Raw genomic sequence first — 17,300 nt, forward strand, 5'->3', positions numbered from 1 at the left:
CTGTCCTGATCCTTGTCTCCGTTCACCTGCCTGACCTGTGGAGGGCAGCAACACGCAAACCTAACAGAAGGCGCCAAAGTGCTTCCGGTGTGTGTGCTGGCTGTCATGGCGGCTCCCTGTCGCAGGACTTTTTCACGATGAGCTGAGTGGACAGCGCGAAGAGAGAAAACCAGAACGACCGGAGGCGGATGTCGGGGTTGCTGAGGTACCGTGACGCTCCCTTCTCTGACGCTCTGCTGCTGGGTTGAGTTGACCGTAGTTCCGACGTAGAGTCCTCCGGTTTTGACGTCAGGCAGAGCCAAGCGTCACTCAGAAACCCTGCGAGGTAATGTCACGTGAACGAACGACACCTGAGGCTTTAGGTGAGCTGCTCGGTTCAGTTTTCACGTTCGGCTCTGATTAAACGTTTCTTTAATCAGCGTCTTCCTCTGCAGGCCGGAAGTTCAGCCGAGCTACACCAACACTGCTGTTTAACAGCTGTTATGTTTTTCACGGATCGATGATTCTTCGTTATCGGTTTGAATTTTTAAGTCTCACTTTCACATTCGGCGCCCGAATTAACGAACCTATCCTCCTGAGTCCTCCGGTGTCAGTCCGTAAACTCTGCTCCAAACTTCATTTACAAAAGACACATTTTTACGATTTGTGGTGCCGAGATGTTTTAGAACAAAATGTAAACATGTGTTCCTGATGTGTTAGAGCACTCGGGTTAATTCGGCATAGATGTAGTCCACCACCTGCATCCAGCATGTTTAATATGTAAACTTCATATGCTGCTGCTTCAGGCAGAGGACTGGACAACCACACGTGGAGGGTGGGTATTTTAAAACTGTCAGCTGAGGATATTAGATATAGAACTGTATATACCCCAAACAGTGTGTGTCAGACACTCGCCTGATTGGCTGCTGCTTGTCAGGATGTGTGCGGGTATATTACCTGCAGAGTTTGTGGGCTGTGAGGGCGACAGAGAGGAACAGACACACTCCTGAGTGAAAGGATCGATGGCTGGTCTCAGTGAGACCGCCTCCCGATGATGATGATGATGACGTTTTACCTGCAGATGTTTGCTCTCTCGCACGTTAGGCTCACCTGTCCCTCTGCAGCTATGAGTGTGATGTCTGCGGTGATGCGGGGTACCCGGCGGCTGGTGCACGCAGACCCAGCTCTGTTCAGCAACTTCCCGTTTCCGGCCGTATTCTGCCGTGCCGGGAGCGCCGACTTTCTCCTCACCTGCCAACCGAACAGGAAGTTCGCCTTCAAACATGTGAGTTTCTTCCTCCTGATGATGTTCATTAACAAAGACGCAACATTACAGTTCCTTCGTCTGTACAAATAAAATTTTAGTGAAAAAAATGAAGCATGTCATAATAAAGATAATTTTTAACTGCAGGTCAAAGGTCAGAAGAAAGAGCAGAAGACCCAGAAGGTCAAACCCAAAGTGGACAAACAGGAAGTTGAGATCCGACAGGGGATGACGGCGGCTGCACTCGCTGAAGCCATGAACAGAGACTTCGGTAAGGATGATAGACAGTATACAGGTGGGTGGAGCTATTTGATGTCTCCCATTGGTCGCTGAAGCGTCAAGATTATGGAACGCCAGGACTGCCATAATGAATTAATTAAATGTGGCAATAATTAATTAAAATTGGAATTAATTAATTAAATAAATAGTTATGACACATGTAATTAATTAATTATTGACACATTTAATTAATTATTTAATGATATATTTATTTATTTCATTTTGGCAGTCCTGGTGCCTGGCTCTCATCATCTGTCAGCCTCACCCATCAAACTCAGGGGGCGGGGTTAACGCTGCCCATGCAGCTTCTCTAACATTTGATTGGTTGCCGTGCAAAGTAAGTCAAAACAGGTCGATCCTAGATAATCGATTGCTTGTGTAGACTTGGGGCAGCCAGTTATCCCAGAATGCAGATCAAATCACAAGCAGCAATGGTGGTGGTGTAGTTTTAAAATACCCCGTTTTTCTGTCACCAGCTACACTTTTAACAGTGTTTTAGCCGCGAATGTCGCGACGTACGTCTGGTCAGGTTGTCAACATAGAACATGTTTGCAAAAGTGCTCAGATGTTTTCAGAGATTTCACTAGCTCTGCTAACAGTTAGCATGCAGAGTGCACCGAGGGGGTTACGTTAACCGGTTTGTTTACATATTCCACTCTCCGTGTTCCACATGTTGCATTCGCAGATTCTCATTTTCACCGAACGATCGTCTCTTTCCGCCTGGTCTTGTGTCTCTGTGCTTCTGTAACATAAAGAACGAGCTGACATTTTTCTCACGAAACCAGCGATCAGCTCAGCAGACCCTCAGTTTACCTGCATGCATCCTCCTCTTCCTCATCTGTCAGCTGTTTAACACCTGCTGCTAATTCAAGAAACACGCCCACGTTACCTGGTGATAGTCACAGTTTAACTGGGCAGCCGGTGCTCGATATAACGCAATGTCAGCGCATTTTTCTGCACAAGATAAGTAAATATAGTGTTTTCCCCGAGCGCAGAGCTGCTGGAGCTCGTTTCCTTACAGAGCACTTTATAGGCGAACAGCTTTATCAGCGGCTGATGTCCAATCACCGGCACACAGCTTTCAAACCTCTGCTGAGTTTTAGCTCTCAGTGGTTAAACGCTGGACTTCATTCACTCAGGTTCTGTCTGTCGGGTCACGTTTACTTCGCTGTTTTATTTACAACTGAGCAAATCGGTTTGGCTGAGGTTAAAGTTACGTTTCATAACTGCATAGTTTCACAGACGTTTAATGGTTCACTGGCACATGTGTTAGACTGAACTATCATCTAAATATCATCTGTTTTTTAATAGTTATTCAACTGTATTCTAAGCACCAGCTGTCTGTTAGAATGTGATTTTTTTTCTCTCTCTGTTGGCAGAGGTATAAAAATGCGCAGGAAAACCTGACGTGCATGGCGAACTTCACCGACGATATTTAGGGAGGAATAAACACACATCAAACATAAATGAACCATTTGTCTGTCTCCATAATTGAGAGAATTTTCTCTTCTTATGTCAACACTCTCTCTCTCTCTCTCTCTTTTTTTTTCTTTTTTTTTGCTTTTTCGGTCATGTTATGTTTACCTGTCAAAGGCTTGTTACAAACTATGAAACACATTGTGCAGACTTCTGGATGTTAGAAGAAAACTAATACTGCTCATGAATGAGACTAAAGGCAGGAAGGTGTCCTTTAAAACTAAACCTGTTAATAGGACCTCCCTGTTTATATCATAGTTTATGATATAGCACGTGTATTTCAGTAATAGCCTGCTGAGGCCACTATACGTGCTGGCCTCATATCAAATGTGAAGGCAGACTGAGTCTATGTTTTTTATATCTAATCTTCCTTTTCAAACATTTAAACAGCAGCGAGTCTGCAGCTGAGGGAACACAAACTCAGGTTTGCTTGTTTCTTGGATTCATTTGGTGATTTATTAAATGTATAACTGTTATTCTAATCTGCTGCTGAGTCTCTTACACTTTTCTTTATGCTGTATATTTTCACGTCTCTGGAATAGTTGGCAGTTAGATAGTCAGCTGGGAAACTTTGTGTTAACTCATGGAGCTGAGGATATCGTGGACATGCTGACCTTGCTGCGTGGTGTACAGAGCGAGGTCAGCATGATTAATATTCACAATAAAAATATTAGCCGAACATCATGAAGTCTGTATGTGTTTCATAGTGTGGAACAACCTTTGTACAGTTAAAGCCAGCAGTTACTACATGACGGAAACACCAACGTTATCTCTTTTATGTGTTTATACACAGGTCACGCTGATTAACATCTGATCTTTGGGTTTTTGTTCAGTAAACAGATTTATTTGCTCTCTCTCCTCCTTAAACATGTTTTTAATGTTAGTTATAATTCAGACTGAAACACGTAGGACACATAAGAACTTCAGGAAATAAAACACCGATAAATATAACCTCAGTAAAAGAAGTCAGCGGGGGTTACTACAGCTGTGTACCGGGGCCTGCGCTTTGTCGGTGGGATTGCTTGCGAGGCGAGCGGGTCTATCCCACGCTTTGCCGTGAGACTGGGCAGACGTCTCCGAAATCATCGAAACACTTTTGCAAAGAGGCTGTATCTTGACAAACCGACCAGACACATGAAGATTAAACCACTACATTCTCGGCTAAAAAAATATTAAAACGGTATTTGGTGACACACAAACAGGGTTTTTCAAAGCTCAGTTCTGTTAGCTTCCACATGCCGGTTGTTGTGTGCTAGAAACAATGGCCACCAGGCCAAAGCAATGGTTTTGACTCGATCAGCGTTAACCCCGCCCCCTGAGTTTGATGGGTGAGGCTGACAGATAAAATTATTTCATGATGAGAGCCAGGCGCCAAGACTGCCAAAATGAAATAAATAAATATATCATTAAATAATTAATGAAATGTGTCAATAATTAATGAAATGTGTCAATAATTAATGAAATGTGTCAATAATTAATTAATTAAATGTGTCAATAATTAATTAATTAAATGTGTCATAACTATTTATTTAATTAATTAATTCCAATTTTAATTAATTATTGACACATTTAATTAATTATTTAATGGTGTATTTAATTAATTCATTATGGCAGTCCTGGCGTTCCATACAAGATGAGCGTTTGACCTTCGTTGTCTTGGTTCCAAAAAACGGACCAAGAGTTTACCGCCACCTGGTGGCCATTAGACAGAATGCCGGTTTAAGGCTCCTCCTCGTGCGCCTACTTGTCCGACCCTGGAGTGACGTCGATGTTTTAAACTGTCTGTGGCTGGAAGCTGTTTTAAATAAAGGTCTATTTGAATCTCAGACCACGTGCTGGAGGCTCTGCTGAACACGTCGGTGCATCTGGACTCTCTGGAAAAGGACACGGTTCTGGAGGAACGATGGATTAAAGAGGTGGTGACACGGTCAGGGATGAAGTTCAGATGGGCCAAACTGAGCGCGAGCAGAGAGCGACCCAACAGGGACGCCTGCAGGAGGTGACAAGAAGTCTCTGATCACGTGTATGTAACTCGTCACAGTGGTTTGTAACAAAATAAGGTTCTCCGTTACCTACAACCTTCACAGACCGCCTGCTGATCCCACCCTCCTGGTGCCACGGCCCCCGGTGGTCACCATCATGGGTCACGTGGACCACGGTAAGACGACGCTGCTGGACAGCCTGAGGAAGAGCCAAATCGTCTCCACAGAGGCCGGAGGCATCACGCAGCACATCGGGGCTTTCCTGGGTAACAGCACGCTCTAAACTTTATTTAAAAACACCCAACGACAGGAAACGAAACAAGATTTTTTTTTAAAGACAAACTTTAAGAGCAAACAGAAGAAAATGTAATTAAATCATAAAATCTGTCACCAGACTCTGCTGATCGATTATTGAATGTTGTTTTAATAAGCAGCGTTTGCAGGTTTGTGCTCGTTTACAGACAGTAAACTTTTTCCTGAAGCTTCGTTCCCGCTCTCGGATCTTTTCTTCCAGTCCAGCTGCCGACAGGTGAGAAGATCACCTTCCTCGACACGCCGGGCCACGCCGCCTTCTCCTCCATGAGAGCCCGTGGAGCCAACGCCACCGACATCGTCGTTCTGGTGGTGGCAGCTGATGATGGCGTCATGAACCAGACGGTGGAGTCCATCGAGCATGCCAGGAGAGCCAAAGGTGGGAGCTCCACCTGACAGTCGCAGCCGAGGGCTCAGAGCGAAGCGTCGCCCCGTTTCTACTGCTTTTACTGGATTTCTATTCATTTTGTTTTTATGCTCTTCTACTGCTGATTCTACTGTTCGTCCGTGTTTCAGTCCCCGTGATCGTGGCGGTGAATAAGTGTGACAAGCCTCACGCCGACCCTCAGAGGGTGAAGCAGGAGCTGCTCGCTCACGACGTTGTTTGCGAGGAGTTCGGGGGAGACGTTCAGGCGATTCACATCTCTGCTCTGAAGGTGAACTCATCAAACAACACATCGCGTTGTTTTCCCACAATGCAATGCACAAAGAACATTCCTATTGGTCAGTTAGTACAACAGACAGGTTAAAGGTAAAGTAATGAAAGCAGTTAATATGGCTTCCTTAAAATATGAGATCATTACAGTCGACCTGTTGTTGCTGTAGACCAATGATGTCATTGATGACGTTGTCAGGGTGATAACCTTCTGGCTCTGACTGAGGCCACAGTAGCTTTGGCAGAGGTGTTGGAGCTAAAGGCGGAGCCTACCGGCCCCGTGGAGGGACTCGTCATCGAGAGCAGGACCGACAAAGGCAAAGGGTAAGTCCTTCACAGTGCTAACTCTGGTTTACTGGAAACATGAAAGAGTCAAACAGGCCCAGTGTGACCAGTTTGGTCTTCCCAGCCCGGTCACGACAGCCATCGTCCAGCAGGGGACGCTAAAGAGAGGCTGCGTGCTGGTTGCTGGGAAATCCTGGGCTAAAGTTCGCTTCCTGTTTGATGAGAACGGCTGTGCTGTGAGGGAGGCGGGGCCGAGTACTGCGGTGGAGGTGGTTGGCTGGAAGGAGCTGCCGTCAGCTGGAGAGACCATCCTGGAGGTGGAGTCTGAGGTGAGTGGGATATAAACCGGGTCCGCCCAAATGAAATCACTTCACATGAAATAGAATAAATGTTTTATTAAACAATAAATCGACAGAGGTTGTGTTCATCTCAGCGGATGCTTCGCCTACAAGAAAAAAGGAGAAATATTAAGTTTGCGTTAAAAATCTCTTCAGAACATTTCGCTGCGATGTTCGTTTTCTGCCTCCTCTTTGCAAACTTTGCTCTTCGTTGTTTTTTGCTCTGGTTTTAAATTTTGGGAAATTTAAATAAAAATCCAGACTGGATTGTTGGTGGTTGGTTTCCTTCGTGGGTCAGAGATGACCATTTCCTGTCAGTCCCTTCCACAATAAAAGCTTTCCTCCTTTGGCTCCTGCAGCAGCGAGCGCGGGAGGTGGTGGAGTGGAGAAGTCACGATGAGGAGCAGCGGAAACTGCAGGAGGAGCAGAGCGCGATCGAGCAGAAGCAGAAGCTCCACCTGGAGGAGTACCGCAGGGAGAGGGAGGGGCTGTCCCACCTGAGCTGGAGGCAGAGGAAGGTGGCGCTTTACCGGGCCAACAAGACCCGCTTCGCCACGAGGCCCAGCGAGAGGATGCAAAGCGACCAGCTCAGCCTGCCGCTCATCATCAAAGGTACGCACTGAGCCAGCTTCAAACAGGCTCCGCCCACTGTGATGTCACTAACTGAACAACCGTTGACCCAGGTGACGTGGATGGCTCGGTGGAGGCCATCCTGAACATCCTGGACAGCTACGACGCTCAGCAGTGCGAGCTCGAGGTGGTCCATTTCGGCATAGGAGACATCTCTGAGAACGACGTCAACATGGCCGAAATGTTTGGAGGTACGAGCAAAGGACGCCATTCCAGATGTTTTTATTCATTTTGTGTGCAGCAGATTCTTCTGACCGCCGGCTGGTTTAGTGTGATTTCATGATGGGATTAAAGCTGAGAGCAGAGAACGCCTTCTTACAGAGTGTCTATGAATGCATCACAGGGTACCTGAGTTTAAAATAAATAATAAATCTCCTGCTCCACCTTCAAACATCGTGTGGACTGTCCTGACTGGCTGCGTCTCGCCATCAGGCTCCATCTATGGCTTTAACGTGGCGGCGAGCCGTGGCATCGAGCAGCTGGCAGCGAGGAAAGGCATCCCGCTGCGCCTGCACAGCGTCATCTACAAGCTGGTAGATCAGCTGAAGGAGGAGCTCAGCGCCAAACTCCCACCACTCGTCTCAGAGAACATCACAGGTGAGTCGGCACCACACGGTCATGTGACCACAGCTGAGCTCAGGTGGAGCGGAGGCGTATCAGTGAGATCAAAGTCAGCGTTTCATCCCTGCTAAATCACCATGGTAACAGGTAGCATCAGCATCTTAATTTTACCGCCTTACGGCCACCAGGTAAACGCGTCTCCATCTGACGCTTCTACCGTTGTTTTAAATCATCATCATCTGATTGGAGCACGTGACGCTCAGAGCTCATTTAATGAGGAAAACAGAAGCAATGTGAGCACGCTCAGAGTGCGGAGCAGAGGCAAGATCTGCATATGTTCATTTTGTTTCTAGCCACACCCCCTTAGGTCACATGTCAGAGGAAGATGAACCTGTGATGTCAGTCACACATATCCTGTTCCCCCCGGTGCAGGTGAGGCGTCGGTCGTCGCCATGTTTGACGTCACCGTGGGAAAGAAGAAGGTTCCCGTGGCCGGCTGTCGGGTTCAGAAAGGTCAGCTGGACCGACGGTTCAGGTTCAGGTTGATCCGAGGCCGGGACACCGTGTGGGAGGGTGAGTGAGACCGGAGCTGGGGTCAAGCAGCAGGACTGGACCGTGTTGTTCTAACGTTCTCCTGATGTTCCCGCAGGTTCTCTGGCAGCACTGAGGCACCACAAAGATGACGTGCAGACGGTGAGGGCGGGCATGGAGTGCGGCCTATCGGCTGACGGCGACGTCGACTTCAGAGCCGGTGATATCGTCGTGTGCTTTGAGGAGGTGGCGGCGCCGCAGGTCACTTCCTGGGACCCCGGCTTCTGAACTCCCATCATGCACTGCTGCGCAGCGCTTCTATCACAGACTCTCAGACACAGATGAACCTGATGTTTAGTTTCAGACGTTTATTGAAAACTGAACAGGAAGTGGTTAAATTCAAACTGAAGCACAGACGTGTGTGAACATCCTGCTTTCTGACTGGACAGAACTTCTAATAAAATATACGTGTGATTGTCTGAACCAATCAGGAAGCTCATCAGGAAAGAGTAAATGTTGTCTGTGATTAATATTCTCGCACTCGACGGAACGCTGAACACTCCGCTTTCAGCGTTCCATCTCATTTCTTCTTCTTGGGCTTTGTCGGTTTGGCGAGCAGCAGCGGGTCGATCTCATCTGCACTCAGTCCTCTGATGGCGAAGAGTCGAGCAGCGCGCTCCGACGGCGTTCCCCCACACTTCAACCCACGAGACATCAGTTCTTTTTTCAAGACGTCCAAACCCAGAGACTCCAGCTGCTCGACAGACGCCACCGAGAGCAAATCCAGCTGCTGAAGAACAACAAGATAAGATAAGATAACCTTTATTAGTCCCACATGTGGGAAATTTGTTTTGTCACAGCAGGAAGTGGACAGTGCAAAAGTTATGAGGCAAAAATTAGAATACAATAAGAATAAATACAGTACACAGCTGTACAGAATAGAATAAAATAAAATACTATATACAGTAGAATAAAATAAAATATACAATAAGATAAAAATAGAATACAAATACTATATACAACTGAGTAAAAATACAACGATGACAGAAAGGATTATTGCACTTAGTATTATTGCACATGTGTGGATGTGTGTGCTTGATCAGTTAAAGTCTTTATTATGGAGTCTGACAGCAGTGGGGAGGAAAGACCTGCGAAATCTCTCCGTCCCACACCGTGGGTGCCGCAGTCTCCCACTGAAGGAGCTGCTCAGTGCTGTCACAGTCTGCTGCATGGGGTGGGAGATGTTGTCCATCAGGGATGACAGCTTAGCCGCCGTTCTCCTGTCACTCACCACCTCCACTGGGTCCAGAGGGCATCCTAGAACAGAGCTGGCCCTTCGGATCAGCCTGTTCAGTCTCTTCCTGTCCCCAGCAGAGATGCTGCCGCCCCAGCAGACCACGCCATAAAAGATAGCAGTCTGGATGCTTTTCTTTCCGAGCTCCTTAGACTACGACGTACGATGTTGTGGATGAGTTTGGTTCTTGGTGTGATCAGTTATTCTTAAAGATCAACACCTTTGAAACTAAGGACATGGTTATTGACTTCAGGAAGCCATCCCCCATCCTGCACTGAGACTGCTGCCATTGAACTGGTGGATAGTTGTAAGAATTTGGGGGTTGTCCTTGATAAGGCTCTGTTCTTTGAGTCACATTTTGATTCCACAGTGAAAAAAAGTCCAACAAAGCTGTACTTTTTAAGGAGTGTTGAACATTTCATGTGAAATGATGACCCTTTTTTATAAAGTTTTGTTGAATCAGTTTTAATGTTTTGTATCATTGCTTGTAGGGCTGTTTGATATAACGATATATATCGGATGACGATATAAAAACGTCTATCGTTTCATTTTACGCTATCGTTTGTTTTGTGGTGTCGCAAAATAGACTGTTTACAACAATATTTTTTCATGTTCTGATGTCACTATAGTTATTATTCATTTCTTAAAGTTCTCTTTCTCTTATATTTAATATAACCACCACGGACGGACAAGCGCCTGTTTTTATGCGTTGTTGTTAGCAACAATGATGATAAGACCATCGCGTGTCCGCTTGTTTATGTTCCACATAAACCTTTCACAATAAAGCTCAAGATCCCATTGAGACTTTTCAAAATAAACTGAATGAGAAGCAAAAAAAGAGCCGTCAGGTGCTAAAAAATAAACCGTAGACTCAAACGTTAGAACAGGCTTTTCCCCGCAGCACGCCGTGTAATAAATACTCAGAAAGAAAACGGCGCCGTTACAACTTATGTCTAAAAATGCATCGTTTCATGCATCGGTTAAAACACTCGACTCCAGCTACACGACGCCCAGCTGGAAACACTTCACGCAAGTTGAGCTGCCCGAGATTCACAGACTTTACAGAAAAAGTTACATTTGTGTGATTTATATCGTTATCGGGACGATAGACGTCTTATATCGGGATATGAGATTTTGGTCATATCGCACAGCCCTAATTGCTTGGTTATGGTAATTTGTCTTTAACCAATGAGACCAGACTTGCTAACCTGGTTAAAGTTGCTGGTCAGATTTCATGGAGGTCTCAGGTCCAGCTGATGGACTTTTATAACAGGTAGGTGCTGAGGAGGTCATGTTATGTTATTCTAAGGAGCTTGGAAAGAAAAGTGTCTGAGCTTCTTTAGCTTGAAGCTTGAAGACGTGGACATAGATGCTTCTTTCACTCCTCTCCACCATGTGAACATTGGCGTCCTCTCTGTGCGGTCACTGTCCACTTTTTTTTCTTCCTGATCCTGATAGTTAGGGCTGGATCAGGTGACCCTGAATCCTCCCTTGCTTATGCTACAATAAGTGTAGGCTGCTGGGGGATTCCCATGATGTATTGGCTGTTTCCTCTTCATTCACTATGTGTTAATAGACCTCTCTGCATTCAATAGTTAGTTATTATTAATCTTAGAAATATGGTATCTAAGCAGATTCTTACTCTGGATGGCATTACCTTGGCCTCCAGTAATGCTGTGAGGAACCTTGGAGTCATTTTTGACCAGGACATGTCCTTCAACGCACATATTAAACAAATATGTAAGACTGCGTTCTTCCATTTAGCTCCAAAATTAGAAACTCCATAAAAACCTTCAGCAGATCCAAAATGCTGCAGCAGTAAGAAAACCTCCACAGCTCAGCGATGACATAATTCAGACTTTAAAATTAACCTTAAACGTCTCATCAGAAACTTTAACCCTGAAAATTTCAGACTTTATTCATCGGGTACACACCTGTTGAGACGGCTCGCTTGATTGTGATGGTTTGGACGGACCAGGATGGTTCTGGTCCTCTGACGGTGTCCCAGTCTGGTCTCTGGAGGTCTTCTCAGAGTCCCGGTCCTCTGACGGTGTCCCAGTCTGGTCTCTGGAGGTCTCCTTGGGGATCTGTGTGGTTCTGGTGCTTCCACTGTTTGAGGATGAAAGAAGACTCTTTCAGACATCGTTAAATGACGGTGGATCTGGTCCCTGGCGCTCTTTGGGCTTTACCTGCTACCCTCCTCTGCCTCTCTTCGTGTTGTCATGGTAACGATGGCAGCAGCAGTTTCACTGCTGGATGTGGACGGAGCCTCGTCATCATCTGAGCTCATCAGCTCGTCCATCTCCTCCAGCCCCGTCCTGTGAGCACAAGCATGATCAGTCAGTTTCACTCTGAACCTTCTCAGCTTCCCACATTTTGTTGCTAGGTAACAGACGATGCAGTTCCAACCAAATACAGCCGACAGAAGCTCACGTAAACGGACGCTGACCATCAGAGACGAGCTGCGAGCGCTTCAGCTGAACTCAGAACACACGAATCTGTGCTGGTGGTCGGTGAGGTCACTGGAGCTGCTGATAAAAGACGCTGTGATGTCAGCGGGCGCCAGGAAACCTGTTGACATCACAGTGCCCGCTGAGTTGATGGATTCACCAGAAATCACTGACACCCCACTTAACTGTTTTTCACCAAGCGTGACCTCACAGGATTCAACTGGTTTCATCGGTTGGGTTTCAGCCAATCAGAACCTCCCTGGCTGCTGACCTCATGTTTTTATTTGTCAGGGTGTGATGTTGCTCGCACAGCGAACGACCTGCCGTCTCGACAAGGACAATAATTGAGAATAATTTGCCTTTCAGAAGCTCGCTGTAGCTCAGAGCCGCCGGCGGCGTGCTTGTCGTTCCCTGTCTGAGTGATCGCGTAACAGCTGCCATGTTCAACTCTTCCTGTCATTAACGACTCACCAGAAGCACCCCCCTCCTCCTGCTGTCTTCGTCTTCTTCTTCGCAGGCTGCTCACTCTGATCACAGTTCAGCCTCTTGGCGCCGCACATGTCGTCCACCTTCACCTGGCTGCTGGAGGAAGCCTGCAGACCTGCAACAGGAAACACACCTGGCGTCAAACACGTGCAACCTCGCGCTCTCACCATGCGAGCTGTGCAGCGCGGCCAACCTCTGAGCACAGAGTCCTCGAGTCGCTCGGACAGGTCGTGGCACTGCTGCTGGTACTCTGCGTCGGTGAACTGGTGTTTGGGCTCATTGAGCTTCCTCTGCAAGCGCTCCAGACGCCGCTGCTCCTTCTCTGCCTCGCGCTCCGCTTGCTTCTTCAGCCAGTCCGCCATCCTGCCGCACCACAGAAGAACAGACATGTCACTGCAGTGAGCACCGGCCGCTCACAATCAGACTCTACCCACAAACTGCAGGAGGAAGTGACCTCGACGGTGGGATAGATTGTTTGACAGGTGTGTTGCTGGCCCAACATCACAGTGCTTTGAGCTTACAGCAGCAGCTGCTGCAGAGCAGATGTTTGAGGTGAATCATCATCAATAATTAACCTGAATATTTTACATCAACTGTAGAAAATTCACCTTTCAGAGTTTTTCTGGTGTTTTAAAGCTCGTTTTCAGACACTTGAAATTTAAGTGCGCTCACCTGGACAACACCTTGGACACTGCTGTATAAATAACATTCAAAGTGTTTCTGTTCTCATGTTTTATGTGCAGCCATCAAATCGTATTATTATTATTATTATCATCATCATCATCATCATCATCATCATCAAATCTGTTAAACTGGCTCCAAACATCTCAATACGTTTACTGCCAACGTGACAGCAAACCAGAGCAGGAAGCGGAGCAAAGTGTGACAGGAGAGGTGTTTGCACAGGTGTCTCCACGCTGAGGTGGGGAAACTAAAACGTGCAAACAGACATTATTGAGCCTTCTGGCTGAACGCTGCCACCTGCTGGTGAGACTTTCATTACATTTACCACAGATTTTACTGGAAGACCTTTAAAGTAGGGCCGGGTATCGTCACTGATTTCTAGAACTGATTCAATTCAGATTCACAAGGTCCCGAATCGATTCGATCCACGATTTGAATCTGGGAAATTTTGCCTCAGACAGTCAGAAATATTATAATTCAGATGATGCATCAGTACATTTCCATATGTTTATATCGATAAAAAGAAAGCTTGTGAGCATCACAGCAGATGCCTTTGTGTAAAAGTAACTATATGTTCATCATTGAACAGCAGAAATGAGACTTTGTTTTCAAAAGTAAGTAAAAGGAAAAAACAACGAATAATGAAGAAAACTGATTTTTGTTGTTGTTTGGAGAGATAAAAACCTGCAGCTTCAGAATCTGTGCAAAAAGGGCGTAAACACAAAGCGCGGAGCCGCCGAAACATCAGCATCAGCGAGCTGTCGGCTTTCAGCCCCGACCGTGTCCGTGCCGCCGGGTGAGAAAGGCGACATCTCCTTAATTCTGACCCGTCGGCGGGTCCGCACTTTGAGTTTAGCCTCTGTTTTAGCCGTTTGGTGGTTGTTGAAGTTTTGTGAGGTTTAACCTGAGATTCTGGCGTTTCGGGTAAAATAAATTTTTATTTATAAATCGATTCAGGATTTTAATGAATCGATTTTACGTTATCCATGCTAGAATTTATTTTAATCGATAATCAAAACCCAGCCCTACTTTAAAGACTACAGAGTAATAACACTTCCTGTCTGATCTAAACATTTCAGCTCCTGTGTGTTTGTCTCACTCTTTCTCGTGGTTGACGTCTCTGAGTCTCCGCCCACTGAGGTCCCTGCAGGCCTCTCGATTGGTCGTCTTTTCAATCTGAGCGCCGAGCGCGCGCAGCATTGAACCGAACCCTAAAACACATTTCACAAGTTTCCTTCAGCTCTTCTGCAACAGGAAAACTGGAAGCTACTTTCCGTTTACTGACCTCCTTTCCCTCCAAGGAGGCGGAGCTCCAGATGATAGACGGCTCCATGCTCCAGAGGATCGTCCAGGTGTGCCCGGCGCCCATCTCTGGTGACGTAGAAATCCTGGAAACATGAAAACTCGCTGAGATGAACCCTTCGATCATCTTCACATCCCCTGAAGCCGCGACCTTAACCTCCCGTAAACACACCTCCAGTTTATTTAATCTGGAATAAATCTAAATAAATAATTCAATGAATAAGAGCTGGCAGGAAGTACGTCATAACAGGGCTGATCCTGAGGCTCTGATTTTACGGATTTAAGTCAAAATGATTAGGGCTGCCACAAACAATTAGATAGTCGACTAGTCACCGATTATTTTTGCGACTAGTCGACTAATCGGATCATCCATTGGATGTAAAACTACAGCTTATTGCACCAGCAGCATCTGCTCTTATATAACTATCATTAGCTTACAGCTTTAACTGTTTAAGGTCTGTGCTAACTAAAAATAAAGACAAGACAAGTTTATTACATTTGAATGAAATTTGCAGATTGTTTCGGTGAAGTTTAATAAACTCCTTGCTATCTAAAATATAACAGGACACCGGAGTAAATTCTCGAGCATCTCACACTTCTGATGATCAGCTGTCTGCTTGATGTTTATTCAGCTGTGTAAAAACTATAACTTTAATCTCAGCCAAACCGATTTACTCAGGAACAAATAAAATACTAAAATAAGCCAAACAATAACATTTTTAATTTATCTAAGTGACTCATATATCATGTTTAACCTGAGTAGCGAAAGACGGCGGTGGGTTTGAAAACGATTTGCCGGGAGTCCGGTGTTCTCACGGCTCTAGTTAGCCTAGCCCCCGGCTAGCTATCGAGCTAGTGGGTAACAGATGTCTCTGAAAACGTCGGAGCGCTTTTGAAAATATGCGGTGTCTTGATAAACTGAGCAGATATTTGAGGTTTACACAGCTACATTCTCGCCTGAAAATATGTTAAACGTTTATTTTGTGACCCAGAAAGAATAATAAGAGTAATCGCCTGAGCCAAGGTGTGGCTCAGGCGATTAGAGGATCATCAGGGGGTCCTTTTGTCCCTCTGTGGGGGGTCACTCCCACTAGGTTTATATCTGGGACTCTCCACCATTTGACCTTAGAACTGAAGAAGCTTCTCGGATGAGAGGTGAAACGTCTTCAAGCAACTTAAAGAAGTCCAGACGCTTTTCTTTGCAAGCTCCTTTGACTACGATGACCTGGATGACTGAGAACCTTCACAGAAATAAGAGTAATATTAAAACTAACTAGCTGCCGCCATTGTTGGAAACTGAGCTGGGGTGCGCTATGAATTCTGGGACACAGCTTCTTCTTCTTCGGGGTTTAACGGCAGCTGGCATCCTTGTACATGCAGTGCTACCATCTTCTGTTTCAATCCGTTATTACACTCTTAAATCCTGCTACTTATTCCTGCGTCTTTTGGGATCTTACAAAGCTTCAAAGTCGTCGACGATTTTGATAGTCGACGTAATCGTGACTAGTCGACTAATCGTGGCAGCCCTAAAAGTGATTCACCCTTTCATGCATGAATTATGACAAACTCAATCAGGATTTTTATTCATCGTTAGGAATGAAAAAATGATTTTTGAACTTCATTTTTTAAACATGTACTTTTCAAAGAGGTTCAGTGGACAACATTTTAACTTAAGAATTTGACAAACGAATAAACAATACACACCGTGTATATTGTTTATGTGCAAGTACACCATCAACACTGACACAAATACACGGAAACGGCCTTTGAATAGCTGTCCACTGTAGTGACCACTATGTGTGAAAGGGTTAAACTCGTGATTGCTTCGGCCTCCTCTGGATATAACCTGAGGTTACTGTCAGTGCTGACCTCGTTTGGGACAGGTTAATGCCGAGTTTAGCCTTATAGCTTATATGCTAACCGCCGACAGGTTGATTCTGTTCACCTGGACGTAGCGGTTTCAGTGGGAGGAACGTTTCGTCACTTTTCCAGGTGACTTTTTCACATGAGTGACGCTACGTCCAGATGAGCGGGATGTGCTTACCTGGAAGATTAAGCATGCATCAAAACACTTTATATGCTAACGTTAGCGCAGCTGCTAACACTGATACCCGGAGTGCATTTAAACCGCCTAACCCGGGCTAACTCACGCTAACCCTGGTTATCCCGGATAATTCGTCTCAGCCTCACCTCCGGAAGCGGCACGAGCCGGTCCAGGACGTGCCTGACCACAGAACCGACCGGAAACACGCAGGTAGAACCTCTGCGGCCCAAAGCGCTCACCGACACCTCCATGTTGCACAACGCTCATGCGCAGCTCTTCCGCTTCTTACTGGCTGAGTTTTTCTTCTCTGACTTAAAACGCGCGTCATTGTTACTGTACAGATGTACAATGATATACAGCGCCACCTGCTGATCCGGAGTGCACTGAGCCCACGTAACGCCACCACAACAATTCGAATTAGTGAGCTAATAATGTGATTCATGGTCTCAGTTTCATGCATTAGGTAAAAGACACAAGCGAGAGGTCAAACAAGCAGAACGTTTATAGTTTGAACTGCTTTTACATCATGGGAATGTTTTATGGTTTTAAAATCTTGTCTGGTTTCATTTATAAAGCATGCAAAATTCAGTTTTGCACTATTGTATTTATTTATTCTCATTCTTTTCTATTTCTTATTCTACTTTTATTCAAGCACAACACTGTTGGACTGATTCTTAGTTTAACTTATTTCTGTATAGCTACATATTTGAATTTGTTCATTATTTTGTTCACAGTTTGCACCTTTGAT

At 45.7% G+C, this 17,300-nt stretch overlaps 2 protein-coding genes across 6 annotated transcripts; one reads left to right on the forward strand and one right to left on the reverse strand.

Moving 5' to 3' along the window:
• Nucleotides 1-71: 71 nt before the first annotated feature.
• mtif2 (mitochondrial translational initiation factor 2) lies at nucleotides 72-8,791 on the forward strand. 4 transcript variants are annotated; one of them, XM_085278316.1, is made up of 14 exons: nucleotides 72-362; nucleotides 1,084-1,264; nucleotides 1,391-1,514; nucleotides 4,826-4,997; nucleotides 5,086-5,246; nucleotides 5,495-5,671; nucleotides 5,809-5,948; nucleotides 6,147-6,271; nucleotides 6,357-6,561; nucleotides 6,930-7,182; nucleotides 7,254-7,391; nucleotides 7,633-7,797; nucleotides 8,194-8,334; nucleotides 8,411-8,791. In XM_085278316.1, the coding sequence occupies exons 2-14, from the start codon at nucleotides 1,106-1,108 to the stop codon at nucleotides 8,578-8,580; spliced, it is 2,130 nt and encodes a 709-aa protein (XP_085134442.1). In that variant the 5' UTR covers nucleotides 72-362; nucleotides 1,084-1,105; the 3' UTR covers nucleotides 8,581-8,791. The 4 variants fall into 4 exon arrangements, with proteins under 4 accessions (XP_085134442.1, XP_085134440.1, XP_085134439.1 ...); XM_085278314.1 differs by having other exon boundaries at nucleotides 72-325; XM_085278313.1 differs by having other exon boundaries at nucleotides 75-205.
• Nucleotides 8,643-17,279, reverse strand: LOC146573441 (splicing regulator SDE2-like). 2 transcript variants are annotated; one of them, XM_085278320.1, is made up of 8 exons: nucleotides 16,699-17,279; nucleotides 14,492-14,594; nucleotides 14,306-14,417; nucleotides 12,716-12,885; nucleotides 12,508-12,637; nucleotides 11,776-11,904; nucleotides 11,521-11,695; nucleotides 8,643-9,079 (listed from the first exon to the last, which is right to left on the reverse strand). In XM_085278320.1, the coding sequence occupies exons 1-8, from the start codon at nucleotides 16,801-16,803 to the stop codon at nucleotides 8,873-8,875; spliced, it is 1,131 nt and encodes a 376-aa protein (XP_085134446.1). In that variant the 5' UTR covers nucleotides 16,804-17,279; the 3' UTR covers nucleotides 8,643-8,872. The 2 variants fall into 2 exon arrangements, with proteins under 2 accessions (XP_085134446.1, XP_085134445.1); XM_085278319.1 differs by having other exon boundaries at nucleotides 8,643-9,082.
• Between the last annotated feature and the right edge of the window lie 21 nt (nucleotides 17,280-17,300).

The sequence above is a fragment of the Mchenga conophoros genome, linkage group LG6 (genome assembly GCF_057382185.1).
Source record: "Mchenga conophoros isolate Kocher_MC1m ecotype Shallow Benthic linkage group LG6, M_conophoros_male_GT1.1, whole genome shotgun sequence".
In the NCBI taxonomy this organism is placed as follows: Eukaryota; Metazoa; Chordata; class Actinopteri; order Cichliformes; family Cichlidae; genus Mchenga; species Mchenga conophoros.